The sequence below is a fragment of the Myodes glareolus genome, chromosome 5, assembly GCF_982192425.1.
Source record: "Myodes glareolus chromosome 5, mMyoGla1.1, whole genome shotgun sequence".
NCBI lineage: Eukaryota > Metazoa > Chordata > Mammalia > Rodentia > Cricetidae > Myodes > Myodes glareolus.
The window spans coordinates 3,558,500-3,573,256 of record NC_142030.1 but is presented as its reverse complement, the minus strand read 5'-3'; the positions used below and the strand labels follow the sequence as shown (position 1 = coordinate 3,573,256).

General features: G+C 40.5%; 1 protein-coding gene across 1 annotated transcript in view; it reads left to right on the top strand.

The window, feature by feature from the left end:
- Lpgat1 (lysophosphatidylglycerol acyltransferase 1) overlaps positions 1-14,757 on the top strand; it is a 63,986-nt gene that overhangs the window by 27,594 nt on the left and 21,635 nt on the right. Inside the window, exons 3-5 of the mRNA XM_085687524.2 lie at positions 7,830-7,948; positions 11,299-11,394; positions 14,461-14,734. Of these exons, the coding sequence (XP_085543650.1) occupies positions 7,830-7,948; positions 11,299-11,394; positions 14,461-14,734 (489 nt within the window). The remainder of the gene's footprint in view (positions 1-7,829; positions 7,949-11,298; positions 11,395-14,460; positions 14,735-14,757) is intronic.

Below are 14,757 nucleotides of genomic sequence, written 5' to 3'. Positions count from 1 at the left end.
CCTTCTAGGAGGTTTTCTCTGCAACTGTTTGAGCAAGCAAGAGAAAGCAGTTTTATGTTTTGTGTTTGACTGAAATTTCCAGTAAAGTGAGGGATTTTGTACTTGACACCACCCCCCTTTTTTTTTTCTCTGTATTTTTACTTTGTATTTTACTCTTTGACTCTTTTGGAGGCTCATCACTCAGCTCCCAAATAAATACATGGAGTCTCATTCTTTCCTATGAATGTCCGGCTTTAGCTTGGCTTAGTTCTAGCCATCTTAACTTAAATTATCTTCTTTCTCTTTAACTATGTTTTGCCTCTGGACTTTTATGTTTCTCTAGTCTATATATCTTTCTTTCCTTCTTACCCCGTGGCTTGCTGTGTAGCTGGGTGGCTGCCCCTGATGTCCTCTCCCTTGCTTTTTTTCACTCCCATCTCTTCTCTCTCTCTCTCTCTCTCTCTTTCTCTCTCTCTCTCTCTCTCTCTCTTGAGACAGGGTTTCTCTGTAACTTTGGACTCTTGTAGACCAGGCTGGCCTCAAACTCACAGAGATCCACCTGCCTCTGCCTCCCAAGTGCTGGGATTAAAGGTGTGCACCACTGCCCTGCTTTTCTTTCCTCCTTTTATTTATTCTCTCTCCCTGGCAGCCCCACCTATCCCTCTCCTGCCTTGCTATTGACTGTTCAGCTCTTTTTAGACCAATCAGGTGTTATAGACAGGCAAAGTAACACAGCTTCACAGAGTTAAACAAATGCAACATAAAAGAATGCAACACATCTTTGTACCATTAAACAAATATTCCACAGCATAAAAGAATGTGACACATCTTTAACTAATACTTCACAACAGGGTTTGGATGCAAACGTTTGTAATTTTTTTCTAGCTTTAAGTTGTTTTTTTTTTTTAAGGTCAGAGCCTCAATGCATGTCTTCATCTGGAGACAAAGCAGAGAAATACTACATGGTGTACCTATTTTATGGTAGTTTGGTACAGTAATTACCATTCAGGAAGCCTAGGCTCAGTAAACACTGTATAAACATGTGTGGCACATGCTTTTAATCCTAGCACTGGAGAAATGGGAGTAGGAGTATAAAAATTTCAAGGTCATCTTTGAGTACATAAAAAAATTAAAGGCAAACCCAGGATATGGGGTAGATGTTTACTTGGGGAGATTATGGGGCTGGTCTTTGTCCCAGTGTGGTTACAGAAGGCTACAGGATGTACTCTAGTGAGAATTCATTTCTTGTTATAAGTGGTACTGTGTTAAACTGACTAAAACATGTATAGGGAAACCTACAAGACAAAAATTTTTTTAAAAAAAAACCTGTTTTTTGATCCAGTTGAAAGGTTTTAGATGTAAATAAATTACAGAGTAGTAGACTATCAAAGAATGCGTGGAAGTGGAAGTGCAGAAATGAACCACATCAGTGACATGGAAAGCAGAAAAATCCATAAAAAGAGACTTTTAGCAAAGGTAAACACAATTTACAAAACTAACTTCAAATAAAGCTAATGAAGAAGAAATATAAGTCACCGTGTCAGGGACAAAGGGAAACTCACAACTGACACCGAGGACTTACCAGTTAAAAACAGAAACAAAATACTTAAAGATTTGACAAATCTGACAGGTTAGGTTAATTAGGCCAACGCTTTAAAAATTACAGCAAAATCTAAAATGAAACAGAACAGTTTGTTTCTATTAAATAAATCCATTTTATGCAAAAGAAGTTTATTAAAAAAAAACAATTGAATGGTTCGGTGATCTTACCTAAACAGTCCTGCTAAACGTTGTTTTGTGCAGGGTAAGAGATAGGGTCTGGCCTCATCCCCACACGTGCTTGGCCGTCCACTCCAACCCACGCTGGTTTCTTACCAGTGTGTATGGTCGGCCTGTCAGACTAGGTGTCTGCAGGCGTATGGGTTTGTTCTCAGTCCTAGCCCATTGATCAAGTATGCCTATTTTTATTTCAGTGCTGCAGCGCTGGAGTGTCGTTTGAGTCTTGAGTGGTGATAACTCCAGCCGTTCTTTTGTGATTGAGAGCTATTTTGTCGATCCTGTGCCTTTTGTTTCCAGATGACATAGTCTTTTAGTCTGCTTTCTATTGCTGTGATAAAGACCATGACTAAAAGTACCCTGGGGAGGAGTTTATTTCAATTTACAGCTGTAGTCTATCATGAAGGGAAGTCAGGGCAAGATTAAGATTTATTTTAATTTTAATTATGTGTCTGTGTGTCTGTGTATGGGTATGTGCATGTCTGCAGGCACCTGTGGCAGACAGAGGTATTAAATCCCACTGAAGTTAGAATCACAGGTTTTTGCGAGTCGCCCCCTCCCACCACCCCAAACATGTATTTGGGAAACCAAACTTGGGTCCTCTACAAGAGCAGCAAGCATTTGTAACCATCTCTCCAATCCCTTAAATCAGTGCTTCTCATTCTTCTTAATCTATAACCTTTTAATACAGTTCCTCATGTTGTGGTAACCTCCAACCCTAAAAGTATTTTTGTTGTTACTTCATAACTGCAATTTTGCTACCTTTACCATTTGCAATGTAAATATATGATATGCAGGATGTCTGATATGTCATCCTGTGAAAAAGTCTTTCAACCTCCAAAGGGGTTGCAGCCCATAGGTTAAGAACCACTGCCTTAAATGCTGTTTTTAAAGTAGATTTTCTCCTTTATTTTAATTTCATTGAAATTGTAGTGATATTTTGTTTGTGATCTAACAAATAAAGAGTGCCTGAAGATCAGAGTGCAGAGCTAAGTAAGCCATGAGGTAGCCATAGAAGCCAGGCAGTGGTAGCTCACACCTTTAATTCTAGCTCTCAGGAGATAGGGGCAGAGGGTCTCTGTGAGTTCAAGGTCACCCTTGACTACCTGAGATTGAATCTGTCTAAAAGAGAAACTGAACTCAAACAAAGGTAATTTCCAGCACTTGGGTTCACATGTCTTTAATTCCCAGAACTAGGGAGTTAGAGACAGGAGTGATATGGCTGGGCCGAGAGAGGAATATAAGATTGGAGGAAAGAGGAGCTCATTGCAGTCTGAGGTTTCATAGAGACAGCATTCAGTCTGAGGGTTTGTGGAGACAGGACCGCCCCTTCAGTATGAGCATTGGTAGAGGTAAGAACTCTCTGGTGTCTGACTGTTCTGCTTCTCAGATCCTTCAGCTTTCACACCTGCTAGCTGATTCTGGTTTTTCATTATTAAGGCCAATTAGAATTAGTGCTACATAGCCTGATCTAGAGTGATCTAGAGGACAGGCAGAGATACACAGAGAAACCCTGATTAGAAAAACAACAACAAAAACAAACAACTTACAAAAAAGAATGTGTTCTTCCTAGTTCTGGAGGCAAGCAAGTCTGGAATCAGGGTGTCAGCAAAGCTGTTTTTTCTGGTGTCTCACAACTTCAAGACTTGAGGAAGTACCTCCTTGCTGCTTCTAGATGCCAGTGGTTGCCTGCCATCCAATTAATGCCTGTCTTCATATGATGTGTGTGTGTGTGTTTCCTTGTGTTTCCTTAAAAGAAGACTGGTGAGTTGGCTCAGCACTTAAGAGAACTTACCATTTTCACAGGTGATCTGGGTTCAGTTCCCAGCACTCACATGGCAGCTCACAACCATCAGTAGCTCCAGTTCCAGGACGTTTGACTCCCACTTCTGACCTCCACAGGTACCAGCCACGCATGTGGCGCACATACATGATTGCAGGCAAAACACTCATATACATAAAATAAATAAACCTAAGAAAAGAATGCTGATCACCTTGGTTTTAGGGTTAATACCCTCTCTAATCCAGTATGGCCTCATCTTTATCTGATGGGCAGTTCCAAATTAAATGTGGAATTTGGAAAACTGTAAGACTCAGAAAAGAGCACTCCAAGAGATGTCCAAATTAACTAAGTTATCCCAGGCTGGAGAGATGGCTCTATCAGTAAAGTGTGTGCTGAGCAAGCATAAGGACCTACGTTCAGAGATCTTCAGTACCCACAGAAAGCTGGGTGTAGCTGCATACATTCGTTAGCTCAGCACTAGGAAGGAGAAAACAGGCTCACTGAACAGTCAGCCTAGGCAGCTGATGAGCCTCCAGGTTCAGTAATATACCCTCTCTCAAAATACAAGGTCGAGAACAATTGGGAAGTACACAAGACTTTGGTCTCTGGCCTCCACACACATACCTTAACACACATGTTTTCAGGCTTACACAAATGTGTACAGATTTATATACCACCCACATACACACATGAGAGAATCTGAATTCATTTATATATTAATATTTAAACTAATAATATTGATTTAACTATATTATATAAAACTGACAGACAAAATACATTTTACCTAATAAACTTATTTTTATTTGAAGTTATTCCACATGCTTGTATTTCTACTGTGTGGGCCTAGGATAGCTGGTTTCCATTCATATAGCAGAAATTGCATTAAAGAATTTTTAGTGCTAAAATGCCTATTTACATGTAATATACATTTATATAGAGTTGGGACCAGAATCCACTTTACCTATTAGCCCATATTATAACACCAGAGAGGTTTTAAAAACTATTTACCTTAGAATGTAACTTGAAATGGTCTTATTTTGTGTCCATAATACCTGGGAGCAGCTGATACTGACTTAATGAATGAAGCATGAATGAAAGAAGACTGTGTATGTTTCCATTGAAATGTCATTAGGACATTAGCAAATAGCCTATCACCTCTTCAGAAAGGCAGTCTGTGGTCCTCCATAGTGTTCTGTAGCCTGCTTTTCTACAGTACATCATTCTGTAGTAGGGAGGAGTCCCTTGTGTAGACACTACATGACTTGCTTAGCTGGTTTCTTTTTTAAAAACTTATAATTGTGGTAAAAATACAAATAATATAAAATTACCATTCTAATATCTGAAGACATGCTCATGTAACAGCCCAGGCTGGCCTTAAACTTACCACATAGCCAGCAATATCTTTGAACTCCTGATCTTCCTGACTCGGCCTCCCAATAACTTGCATTATAAGTGTGTGTGGCCATATGTCTTAATTGGGGTTTTTATTGCTATAAAGAGACACCATGACCATAGCAACTCTTATAAAGGAAAACATCTAATTGGAGTGGCTCGCTTACAATTCAGTAAGTTTCATCCATTATTGTCATGGCAGAGGCAAGGCAGTATGCAGGCAGACATGATGCTGGAGAAGGAGCTGAGAGTCTTTACATCTTGACTCACAGGCAGCAGGAAGTGGTCTCAGACACTGGGTGTGATTGAGCATATAAGAGACCTCAAAGCCCACCTCCAAGAGTGACACTTCCTCCAACAAGGCCACACCTACTCCAACAAAGGCACACCTCCTAATAGTGCCACCCCCTATGGGGGCCATTTCCTTTCAAATCACCATAGCCATCTTAACCATTTAAAGTTTATTTATTTATGTTATTTATATATATTTAATGTTTAATCTCCATGTGTATATGTATGTATGTATGTATGCATGTATGCCATTTGCATGTCTGGTGCCCGCAGATGCTTGAAGAGGGTGTTGAACCCCCTGAAATTGAAATTACAGCTGGATTTTAGCTATCGTGTAGGTGTGTGAACCAAACCTGGGTCCTCTGCAAGGACAGCAAGGGCCCTTAACCACTGAGCTCTCTGTCTAGCCCCATCTTAACTATTTTTAAGAATATACTTTGGGGCCATTGAGGTGGCTCAGCAGGAAAGGCGTCCACCACTAAATCTTCTAAAATCCAGGACCCATACGGCAGAAGGAGAGAACTGATTCCCACCAGCTGTCTCTGATCATCACATGTACACCATGCTACATGCACATACACACACACACACATACACACACAAAGTAAATATGCAAATAGTTTTAAAAAGGGAAAGAGAAACTAAAGAGTAAGTATGCTTTGGTACTTTGGTGTTATTAAGTATATTTACATTGTTTTGCAATCAAGTCTCCAAAATTTTTCGTCTTGCAAAACTGTAACTGTAGTTGGCCCTCCATATCAATAGGTTCTGCATTCCCAGGGTCAGCCAACTTCTTTCTTGTCATTATTCTCTGACCAGTACAGTAGTATAGTATTTACTACTACTGTATCAAGTTGTTTATGTATCAAGTTGTCTAGAAATGACTTAGAGTAAATAGGAGGGCACAAGTCAGTTGTATACAAATACCAAATTTCTTTTTTTATAATGAACTGGCACACCTACATATTTTAGAACCCTTCTGCAAACCAATCTTCCGTAGATAAGGAGGTCCACCATGTCCATTACAGAATAATTTCTTATTGGCTCAGTCCCTAGCAACCACAGATCTACTTTGTTTCTATGAGTTGGGGCTAGCCTCCCTCTGATTCCTGGCGTTCTTGCAGTGCTGCAGTGGACAGCCTGTGGGCATGCCATTTTCACATAGTTAAGCATATCTATAGAGTGGAGTCCTAGAAGTGAAGTTACTAGGTAAAAGGTTTGACTCTTCTAAAGGTTGCATTGTTTGCAAAAGTGAGTGTGTTAGTCACTGTTTGGTTGGTGACCAAGGCATCTCTTGTAAGAGAAAGCTTTTAATTGGGGACTTGTCTACAGTTTCAGAGGTTTAGTCTGTTATCATCATTGCGGGTAGAGCATGGTGGCCCTGCAGGCAGGTACTGTAGCTATAGCTGAGATCTGAACCATAAGCAGAGAGAGACAGCCTGGGCTTGGCATGACTTCTTGAAATCTCACAGTCCACCCTCAGTGACACACTCCAATAAGGACACAATCTTCTAATCCTTCTGAAATGGTGCCACTACCTGGTGACTAAGCATTCAAATATACGAGTCTGTGGGTACTGTTCTTATTCAAACCAGCACAAGAGTTTCCTTTAGAATTCATGTAAAAAGCCAGACAGATGTGATTGCTACCTGTAATCCCAGAACTCAGCAAGCAAAGAAAGAGTCCGTGGAATAAGATAGCTTCTGAAACTAGCTGGAATTCGAGAGCTCCAGATTTAGGAGAGACCCTACCTCAATAATTAAAGTAGGAAATGAGACTAAAGAGACTTCCTTGCCTACCAGATGTTAACAAGATGGGTAATAAAACCTAGAGAAGTTTGTCTGTGCACATTCCTTCCTCTAGATGTGTGCCAAGACTTCTGAAGTGCCTACCAGACAAGGAAGGCCAGATAATGGTGGGGAAGATTAGTGTTTCCATGACCAACCACAAGAATGGCATGTTTTAGTTTCTGTCACCTGCCCTAGAGAGGCAGGTTCTGAGTGAGAGACCTTACAGAATAACTAAAATGGATAGAGCGTATCATTTTAGTAACATCTCAGTGATGATGTAGTTTGGGGGGTTTGTAAGTAGAAATACGCTGAATTTCTTCCATGAATATTTATCTTACGATAATTTCTATTTTCTTTCTTTTTTTTTTTTCCATTTCTGGCTTTTTGAGATAGGGTTTCTTTGTGAAGCTTTGGCTGTCCTGGAAAGAAGCAGGGTGGTCTCAGACTCACAGAGATCTTCCTGTCTCTGCCTCCCAAGTGCTGGGATTAAAGATGTGTGCCACCAGCGTGGGTTTATCATCACCTCTTGTCTGTTTTCCTATTGGTAAACATCTAAATTGTTATAAACACCTTTTATACCTGTAATTTTAGCTATTTGGATAAGGTAGGATAAATAAAAAATACTACCACCTTATATTATAATGGGACTAATATTTTGGGACTCTAAAATGTTGTCAACATTGTGACTTTCATAGAAAATAAACCGAGTTCCAAACTTTTAAAAGACATCATTAATGTCTACCATTTTTTTTTTAATAAAAGATCTCTGGTTACATGACAATCTTTAAAATGACAACTTGAAATGTTTATTCTTACAGTGATGGAATGGGGGGAAGATATTAAAGCAATTTCTAATGATGAAGCAGTGATGTTGGTGAACCACCAGGCAACTGGAGATGTGTGTACCTTGATGATGTGCCTACAAGACAAAGGACCGGTAAGCAGTTTTGTTGCCTCGGCAGATAGCCTTCAGGGATGGACTTAGAAGCATTGATTCAAGTATCTCATTGTTTAAAACATAGATGTAGATTTAATGTGACAACTATAGTTTTCAGTCACTCAGTTACTTCCTTCCCCAGGAAGGAAATGTAAAGACTTTAAAAGATAGTGTCTAGTGTTGATTGATAAACCAGTGTTTGAACTGTTGATTTCACATTACTTATATTGATGATTAAACATAATCAACAAATTGAGTACATTTAAAATATGTTTGGCCTCTATCATTCAAAGAATTATTACCTGAGAAGTTAAAGAAATTATGTTTCTAGAAAAACATATTAATAATATATAGACTATAGGAGTTTGTATTTGACCCTAAACTAAGTAAACCGAATGATAGATGTCCACTGATTGCCTAATGGTCCTGATGAATGACTGTAAGAAGTAAATGCTCATTGATAGCGGTGGTCACACCTTTAGTTCAGCGCTCGGGAGGCAAAGGATCTCTATGAGTTTGAGGCCAGATTGGTCTACAGAGGGAATTTCAGGGCAGCCAGGTCTATGTAGACAGACCCTGTCTCAAAAACAAACAAGAAGTAAAGACTCAATCTTCTTTCCAGGAGCCAGCCAGTATTTGAGAGTGAGCTCGCCATGTACCTGGAGAACACAGGCTACTCTGCAGAGGAACGAGCACACATTCTTAGCTTTCAGTGTTAGGTAGAATTTAGTTAGGCCGCCTCTAGTGAAATGGTTTTGGCAAAACCTGAGGTAAGGTAAGAATCAGCATAAGGTTTAAAAAGTTTTGAATCACCAGATAAAGTCAGAAAATGAGGTGAAATTAAAAGAAAATATATTTAGTTATTGCATAATCTGTTTTTCTTATCTGAAAAGCAGGGGTGTAATCTTGCTGGAATGTGAAATAAATTTAATCCTTATAATCAAAGTCTCAGACTGTTAAAGAAAACCTGCTGCTGTGTGGATGCATTTGTTCTTACAATAAATGCATTGCTTCTTAAATTCATAACGTAAAACTGTGTGTTTGGGGCGGTGGAAAGGCAAATATCCAATTAGCCAACATTTTTAGTCTCACTGATAATGGTAATTACATATAACAATTATTTTGAAAGCATGCAATGTGCTTGAGTGGCCTTAATTCTCCAAGAGTAACTCAAATGATCAGTATAAAATGTGCCGTGTTCCAGTGCCAGTTAGCTGAGGACAATAACTAAATAATAACTTAATGTTAGGTAGTCATGTGAACCAAAGGAAGCTTGTTTTGTTTGCTTTTGTAAGATTTGAATTAATTTAATTGCCTGTCCTGAGTAATTCTTTATGTTTATTTTATTTCTACATTTATGTGTTTGTGTGGATGTATGTCACATGTGTATAGGTACTGGTGGATGCCCGAAGAGGGTATCTAGTCCCCTGAAGCTAGTTACTGAGGGGGGCACTGAGAATCCAAGAGGGTCCTCTGCCAGACAGCAAGTACTACTAACCACTGAGCCATCTCTCCAGCCTCCCCTAGTAATTTTGTATAATTCTCTGATATTATCAAATAATTTGAAATCTAGACACCTTTTAAAACTAGTTTCATAGGAGATCATTTTAAACTCTTATAGTTTTTAATTATTTCCTCTTGCTTTATAAGCAGGAGTCAATATTAGTTTATATTGACAAGTAGAAATATTTATTTGAGGGCTGGAGAGATAGCTCAGAGGTTAAGAGAAATATTTATTTGATTGATTACTTATCCCATAGTCACTCAAAGATAGAATTGTAGATCAGTTTAAAAATACCTCTTTGGGGCTGATGATATAGTTCAGTGGATAAAGATATTTGCTGCCAAACCTGGTGCCTTTGTCAGGGTTTCTATTGCTTTGAAGAGACGCCATGACCACGACAACTCTTATAAAGGAAAACATTTAATTGGGGCTCGCTTACAGTTCAGTAAGTTTCATCCATTATTGTCATGGCAGAGGCAAGGCAGTATGCAGGCAGACATGATGCTGGAGAAGGAGCTGAGAGTCTTTACATCTTGACTCACAGGCAGCAGGAAGTGGTCTCAGACACTGGGTGTGATTGAGCATATAAGAGACCTCAAAGCCCACCTCCAAGAGTGACACTTCCTCCAACAAGGCCACACCCACTCCAACAAAGGCACACCTCCTAGTAGTGCCACCCCCTATGGGGGCCATTTCCTTTCAAACCACCATAGGTGATGACCTGAGCCCTATCCCCAGGACCCACATGATAAAGGAAAGAACTGACACCTAAAAATTGTCCTCTGACCTCCATACATGTATGCTTATGTGCGTGTGCACACAGTGAGAGAGATAGAGAAGGGGTTGATATGAACTATCTTCTTCATTTACCTCCACTTTCCTCTTTGAGACAGGGTCTCTCACTGACCAGCCCCTTGGACCGTATCTGTCCTTCCCCAGCACTGGGGTCATGAGCACTCTCCACACGTGGCTTTGACATGAGTGCTGACACCCTACTGAGCCATCTCCTCATCCCCTATTCTCTCATCCATGTGGGGCCGTCTAGTCTAGGAAAGGTGGTGGTCGTCTCACTGGATGTTTCCTTTGGACCTTTGTGTTGCCTTGACAGGGTTCCTCTGTGTAGCCCTTACTGTCCAGGAACTTGCTTTGTAGACCAGGCTGACCTCAAATTCACAGGGATCCACCTGCCTCTACCTCCCGAGTGCTGGGATTAAAGGCGTGTGTCACCACCAGGCCAGTTTTAGTTTGATTTATTTTTAAAGATTTATTTATTTATTATGTATACAGTGTTCTGTCTGTATGTTTGCAGGCCAGAAGACAGCACCAGATCTCATTATAGATGGTTACGAGTCACCATGTGGTTGCTGGGAACTGAACTCAGGACCTCTGGAAGAGCAGTCAGTGCTCTTAGCCTCTGAGCCATCTCTCCAACCCTAGTTTGATTTTTTTTTTAATGTGTGCTTATGACTTAGTGTTCTAACACTAGGAATCAAGACCTGTTATTTTTCATATAAACTCTATTAGTAACTACTGAGTTTGTAGAAATAGCATTAAATTTAAAATATTTACAACACTAAATGGACTCAGCAGGTTGGTTTATATACACATATGCGTATATATGTAATAGTAATAATAAAAGAAGAGATTATGAACTTTGGAGGGAGTAGGGAGGAGTTTGAGGAGTAGAAATTATATAAATGCATAAGAAATTGTCCAAAGAATAAAAAATATTTAGTCACTAATTAAAATGGATGATTATATTGAAAATATGGAAACTTGGCTAGATAGTAGCAAGTTTCTCATCTCCAACACTGAATTAACCATGTCTTGTATTTCAATATTTCAGGTTGTCGCTCAGATGATGTGGCTGATGGATCATATTTTCAAGTACACAAACTTTGGGATTGTTTCTCTGATTCATGGGGACTTTTTTATAAGGCAGGTGAGTGACGCACATTGAGACGGTGGACCTGAGTGTCCGCTGTGACAGAAGACACAGCAAAACTGTTGGGCTAAGAGGGCCCAGTTCTCAGGTCTGGGGTGCTTCCCACTTTGGATGTGTATGATCCAGCACCTGCCGCTTCCCTGCTTCTCATCTCCCTCAACAGTTGTGGGATTAAGTGAAGTTAACCATGCAAAGCATCCAAAGCAGTGCCTGCTGCTCCCTCATGAGCATTTTATCATGGATGCGCTGACAGTGTCGAACTTCTGCTATTACTGTTGTTTACAGTGTCCTGTTTGTGCTACCAGAGATAACTCGGTTATCAGGAGGGAGATTTTGTTTTTTCTTTTTTGGTTTTTTTCTGAGACAGAGTTTCTCTGTGTATCCCTGACTGTCCTGGAACTCACTATGTAGACCAGGCTGGCCTCGAACTCAGTTATCCACCTGCTGCCTCCTGAGTGCTGGCATTAAAGGTGTGGGCCACCACCACCTGACTGGAGATTTTTAATCAGTAAATATAATAATAATAATAATAATAATAATAATAATAAATGTTGAGGGAATTCATAGTAAGACAAGTGAGTACATCAGATTTTTGTAAATTCAGAAAATGTTTGGAGGAGAACATAATTTTTGGCATATGTATCAGATGAGTGGCGGTGATGTGGGAAGGGGTGTGTGTAAGCTCCAGGAATGGTCATGTAGGGCGACAATCACAGCCTCTTCCCCAGTCAGCAGGTCTTGCCATGTAGCAGCTAGCATCACACACAAATTCCTTCCAAAGCAGGGAAGCATCATATGTAAACATGTCTGTGGATAGCGAGGCCATGGTTCCTCCGTGTTCGTGTACTTAACTACTCTGCTTTATTATATGATTCTGTGTATGTGTTACTTAATACCATAAGTAAAATAAATCCTGTCCTGAGGAACCACAAATTCAGACATAAGCTGAAGTAAGGTAGAAAGCACAGAGGCAAGCAGCAGAAATCTGAGCAGCCTGTAGAGGGTCCAGCGTCCAGCCAGCCAGTCCCTTCCCTGCCTCACGCATCAAGAGTCTAGTTCCAGTTTGCCCTGGGGGTAAAAATGAACAAGTGTGTCCTCTAAAATCTTTTCCACTTAATGACAGTCAAAGTTTTGAATCCATAAGGTCTATTTCAGAGTAACTGAAAGTTCATTTCTAAAAAAGCAACATTTTCCCCTCAGAGATTAGCAGTAAAATTCCGTAACATGGGAGTGAGTGGTAGAAAAGGTGTTAGTTTAGTGAAATGTGTTGTGGATGCCTGTAATCCCAGCACTTAGATACAGAGGTGGGGAGGGGCAGTGAGACCCTGCTCAAAAGAAAGAAAAAAGTTAATTTTTTTTTAAAATTTTTCTTGGGACTTTTAACAAAATCTAATAGTAAAAGTATATATCTATATGTATATATATGTGTGTGTATGTGCATATATATGTATTTTATCTATATAAGTTTTATATTTATATACAGTATTAGAAAATTTAAAAGCTATCTTAGTCATAATCTTAATAAGCTAGTTTTAAGAGTCTTTGTTTTTAAATTTGTGATATATTTAATGTGAAGGCAGGAAGCTCATTCATTATTGTAGGAACTTTGTAACTATGCCAACTGAACCACACCAAGAGGGAATAGCCTTCTGATACTAATTAGAAGTTGGGACCTTCCAGTAGATTTGTCTGGCTGTCCATTTTCAGCCTCCAGACCATCCTGTCTCTTCTCTCAACAACTAAGATCCAGTTCATCCTATGGTCCTGCTGTCTGCTTCCAGGGATTTCCTGCTTCTATCTTCTTCTTCTTCTTTTTTTTTTTTTTCAAGAATACACTCTATCTAGCCTAATGTGGTCAGCTCCCTAGCTCACCTCCAGTGGCCTTTCTTTTAGCCCACAAGCCAGGATTTGGCTGCTGCACAGAGTTGGGCTCACCTGTAATATAAGAAAGATGCTACATCCCTTCCTCAAACTCTCTAGTGATTCTGCATTTAAAGCAGGCTTATTGCTGTGGTGACTGGAGAGAAAGCTGAGCAGGTAAGAGACCTCACTGCTCTTGCAGAGGACCGGGATTGATCCCAGAGCTCAAGTCAGACCGCTCACAACCACCTATGACTCCAGTTGCTGGAGATCCAACACTATCTGGCCTCCTTCCCCGAGCATTTGTAGACAAATGGTGTATATAAGTTCGCTCTCTATCTCTGTCTCTCTCTCTCTTTCTGTCTCTCTCCTCTCTCTCTCTCTCTCTCTCTCTCTCTCTCTCTCTCTCTCTCTCACACACACACACACACACACACACACACACACTTATAAAACAAACAAAAATCTGTAAAACCTACCACCATGCCTGAGGCCCTTTCTTTCTGGTCTCCTCTAATTTTGTCACCTACCCCTCTTGTGTCCTGTTGGCTAGGGCCCTGCTCTTTCTGGATTGTTTTTAAAAACATGGTCTGAGACTCATAAGGTAAACTAGGATAGTCTTAATCTCACAGAGAGCCACCTGCCTCTGCCTGCCAGTGCAGGGATTAAAGATGCGTGCCCAACACCAGGCCCCAACATATCAAGCGTGTTCCCACCTTGGACCTGTATCTTTTTTGGCTCTTGTCACTTGGAGCATCCTGCCTTCCTTCTTTGTGTGGCTTATTCCCTCATGTTATCTGTTAGTTATTTGCTTCCATCAGCTCGCCTTGCTCCTCCTGATCTCCTCCTCCTTCTTTCCTTCCTAAAACATATCCCCCAGTGGGGTTTGTACTCCACACTCAGCACTTTCCCAAGTGTGTCCTGTGTACTCCCGTTTCTGGTGTTGTGACTGCACGTGGCAAATAGTAGACACTTCCTGTGTGGCCACCAGCCTGCTGAACTGCTCTTTCCCCAGGAAGAAGTTTCTCTGTGTAAGTCCGAGCAGTTCCTTGCCCTTTACCACAACAGTCAAAAAGAAATAATTGGGGGAAACCACTGTTCTGTCCTGTGGTTGAATTCCAGTTTTGAAGCAATTGTTCCTTCTTAATCTTGGGGTATTTTAACTTCAGCTGTGCCTGTCCTTACTGTGTGTGTGTCTTCTAGGGAAAATCCTATCGTGACCAACAGTTGCTGGTTCTCAAGAAGCACCTAGAACATAATTACAGGAGCAGGGATCGAAAATGGATCGTTTTGTTTCCTGAAGGGGGCTTCCTCCGGAAGAGGAGAGAAACAAGCCAGGCATTTGCCCAGAAGAATAACTTGCCGTTTCTTACACATGTCACTTTGCCAAGGTTTGGGGCAACAAGCATCATCCTGAATGCACTTGTAGCACGGCAGGAAAACGGAAGCCCAGCAGGAGGAGATGCTAAAGGCTTAGGTAGGAGCCTTAGAATTTCTTGT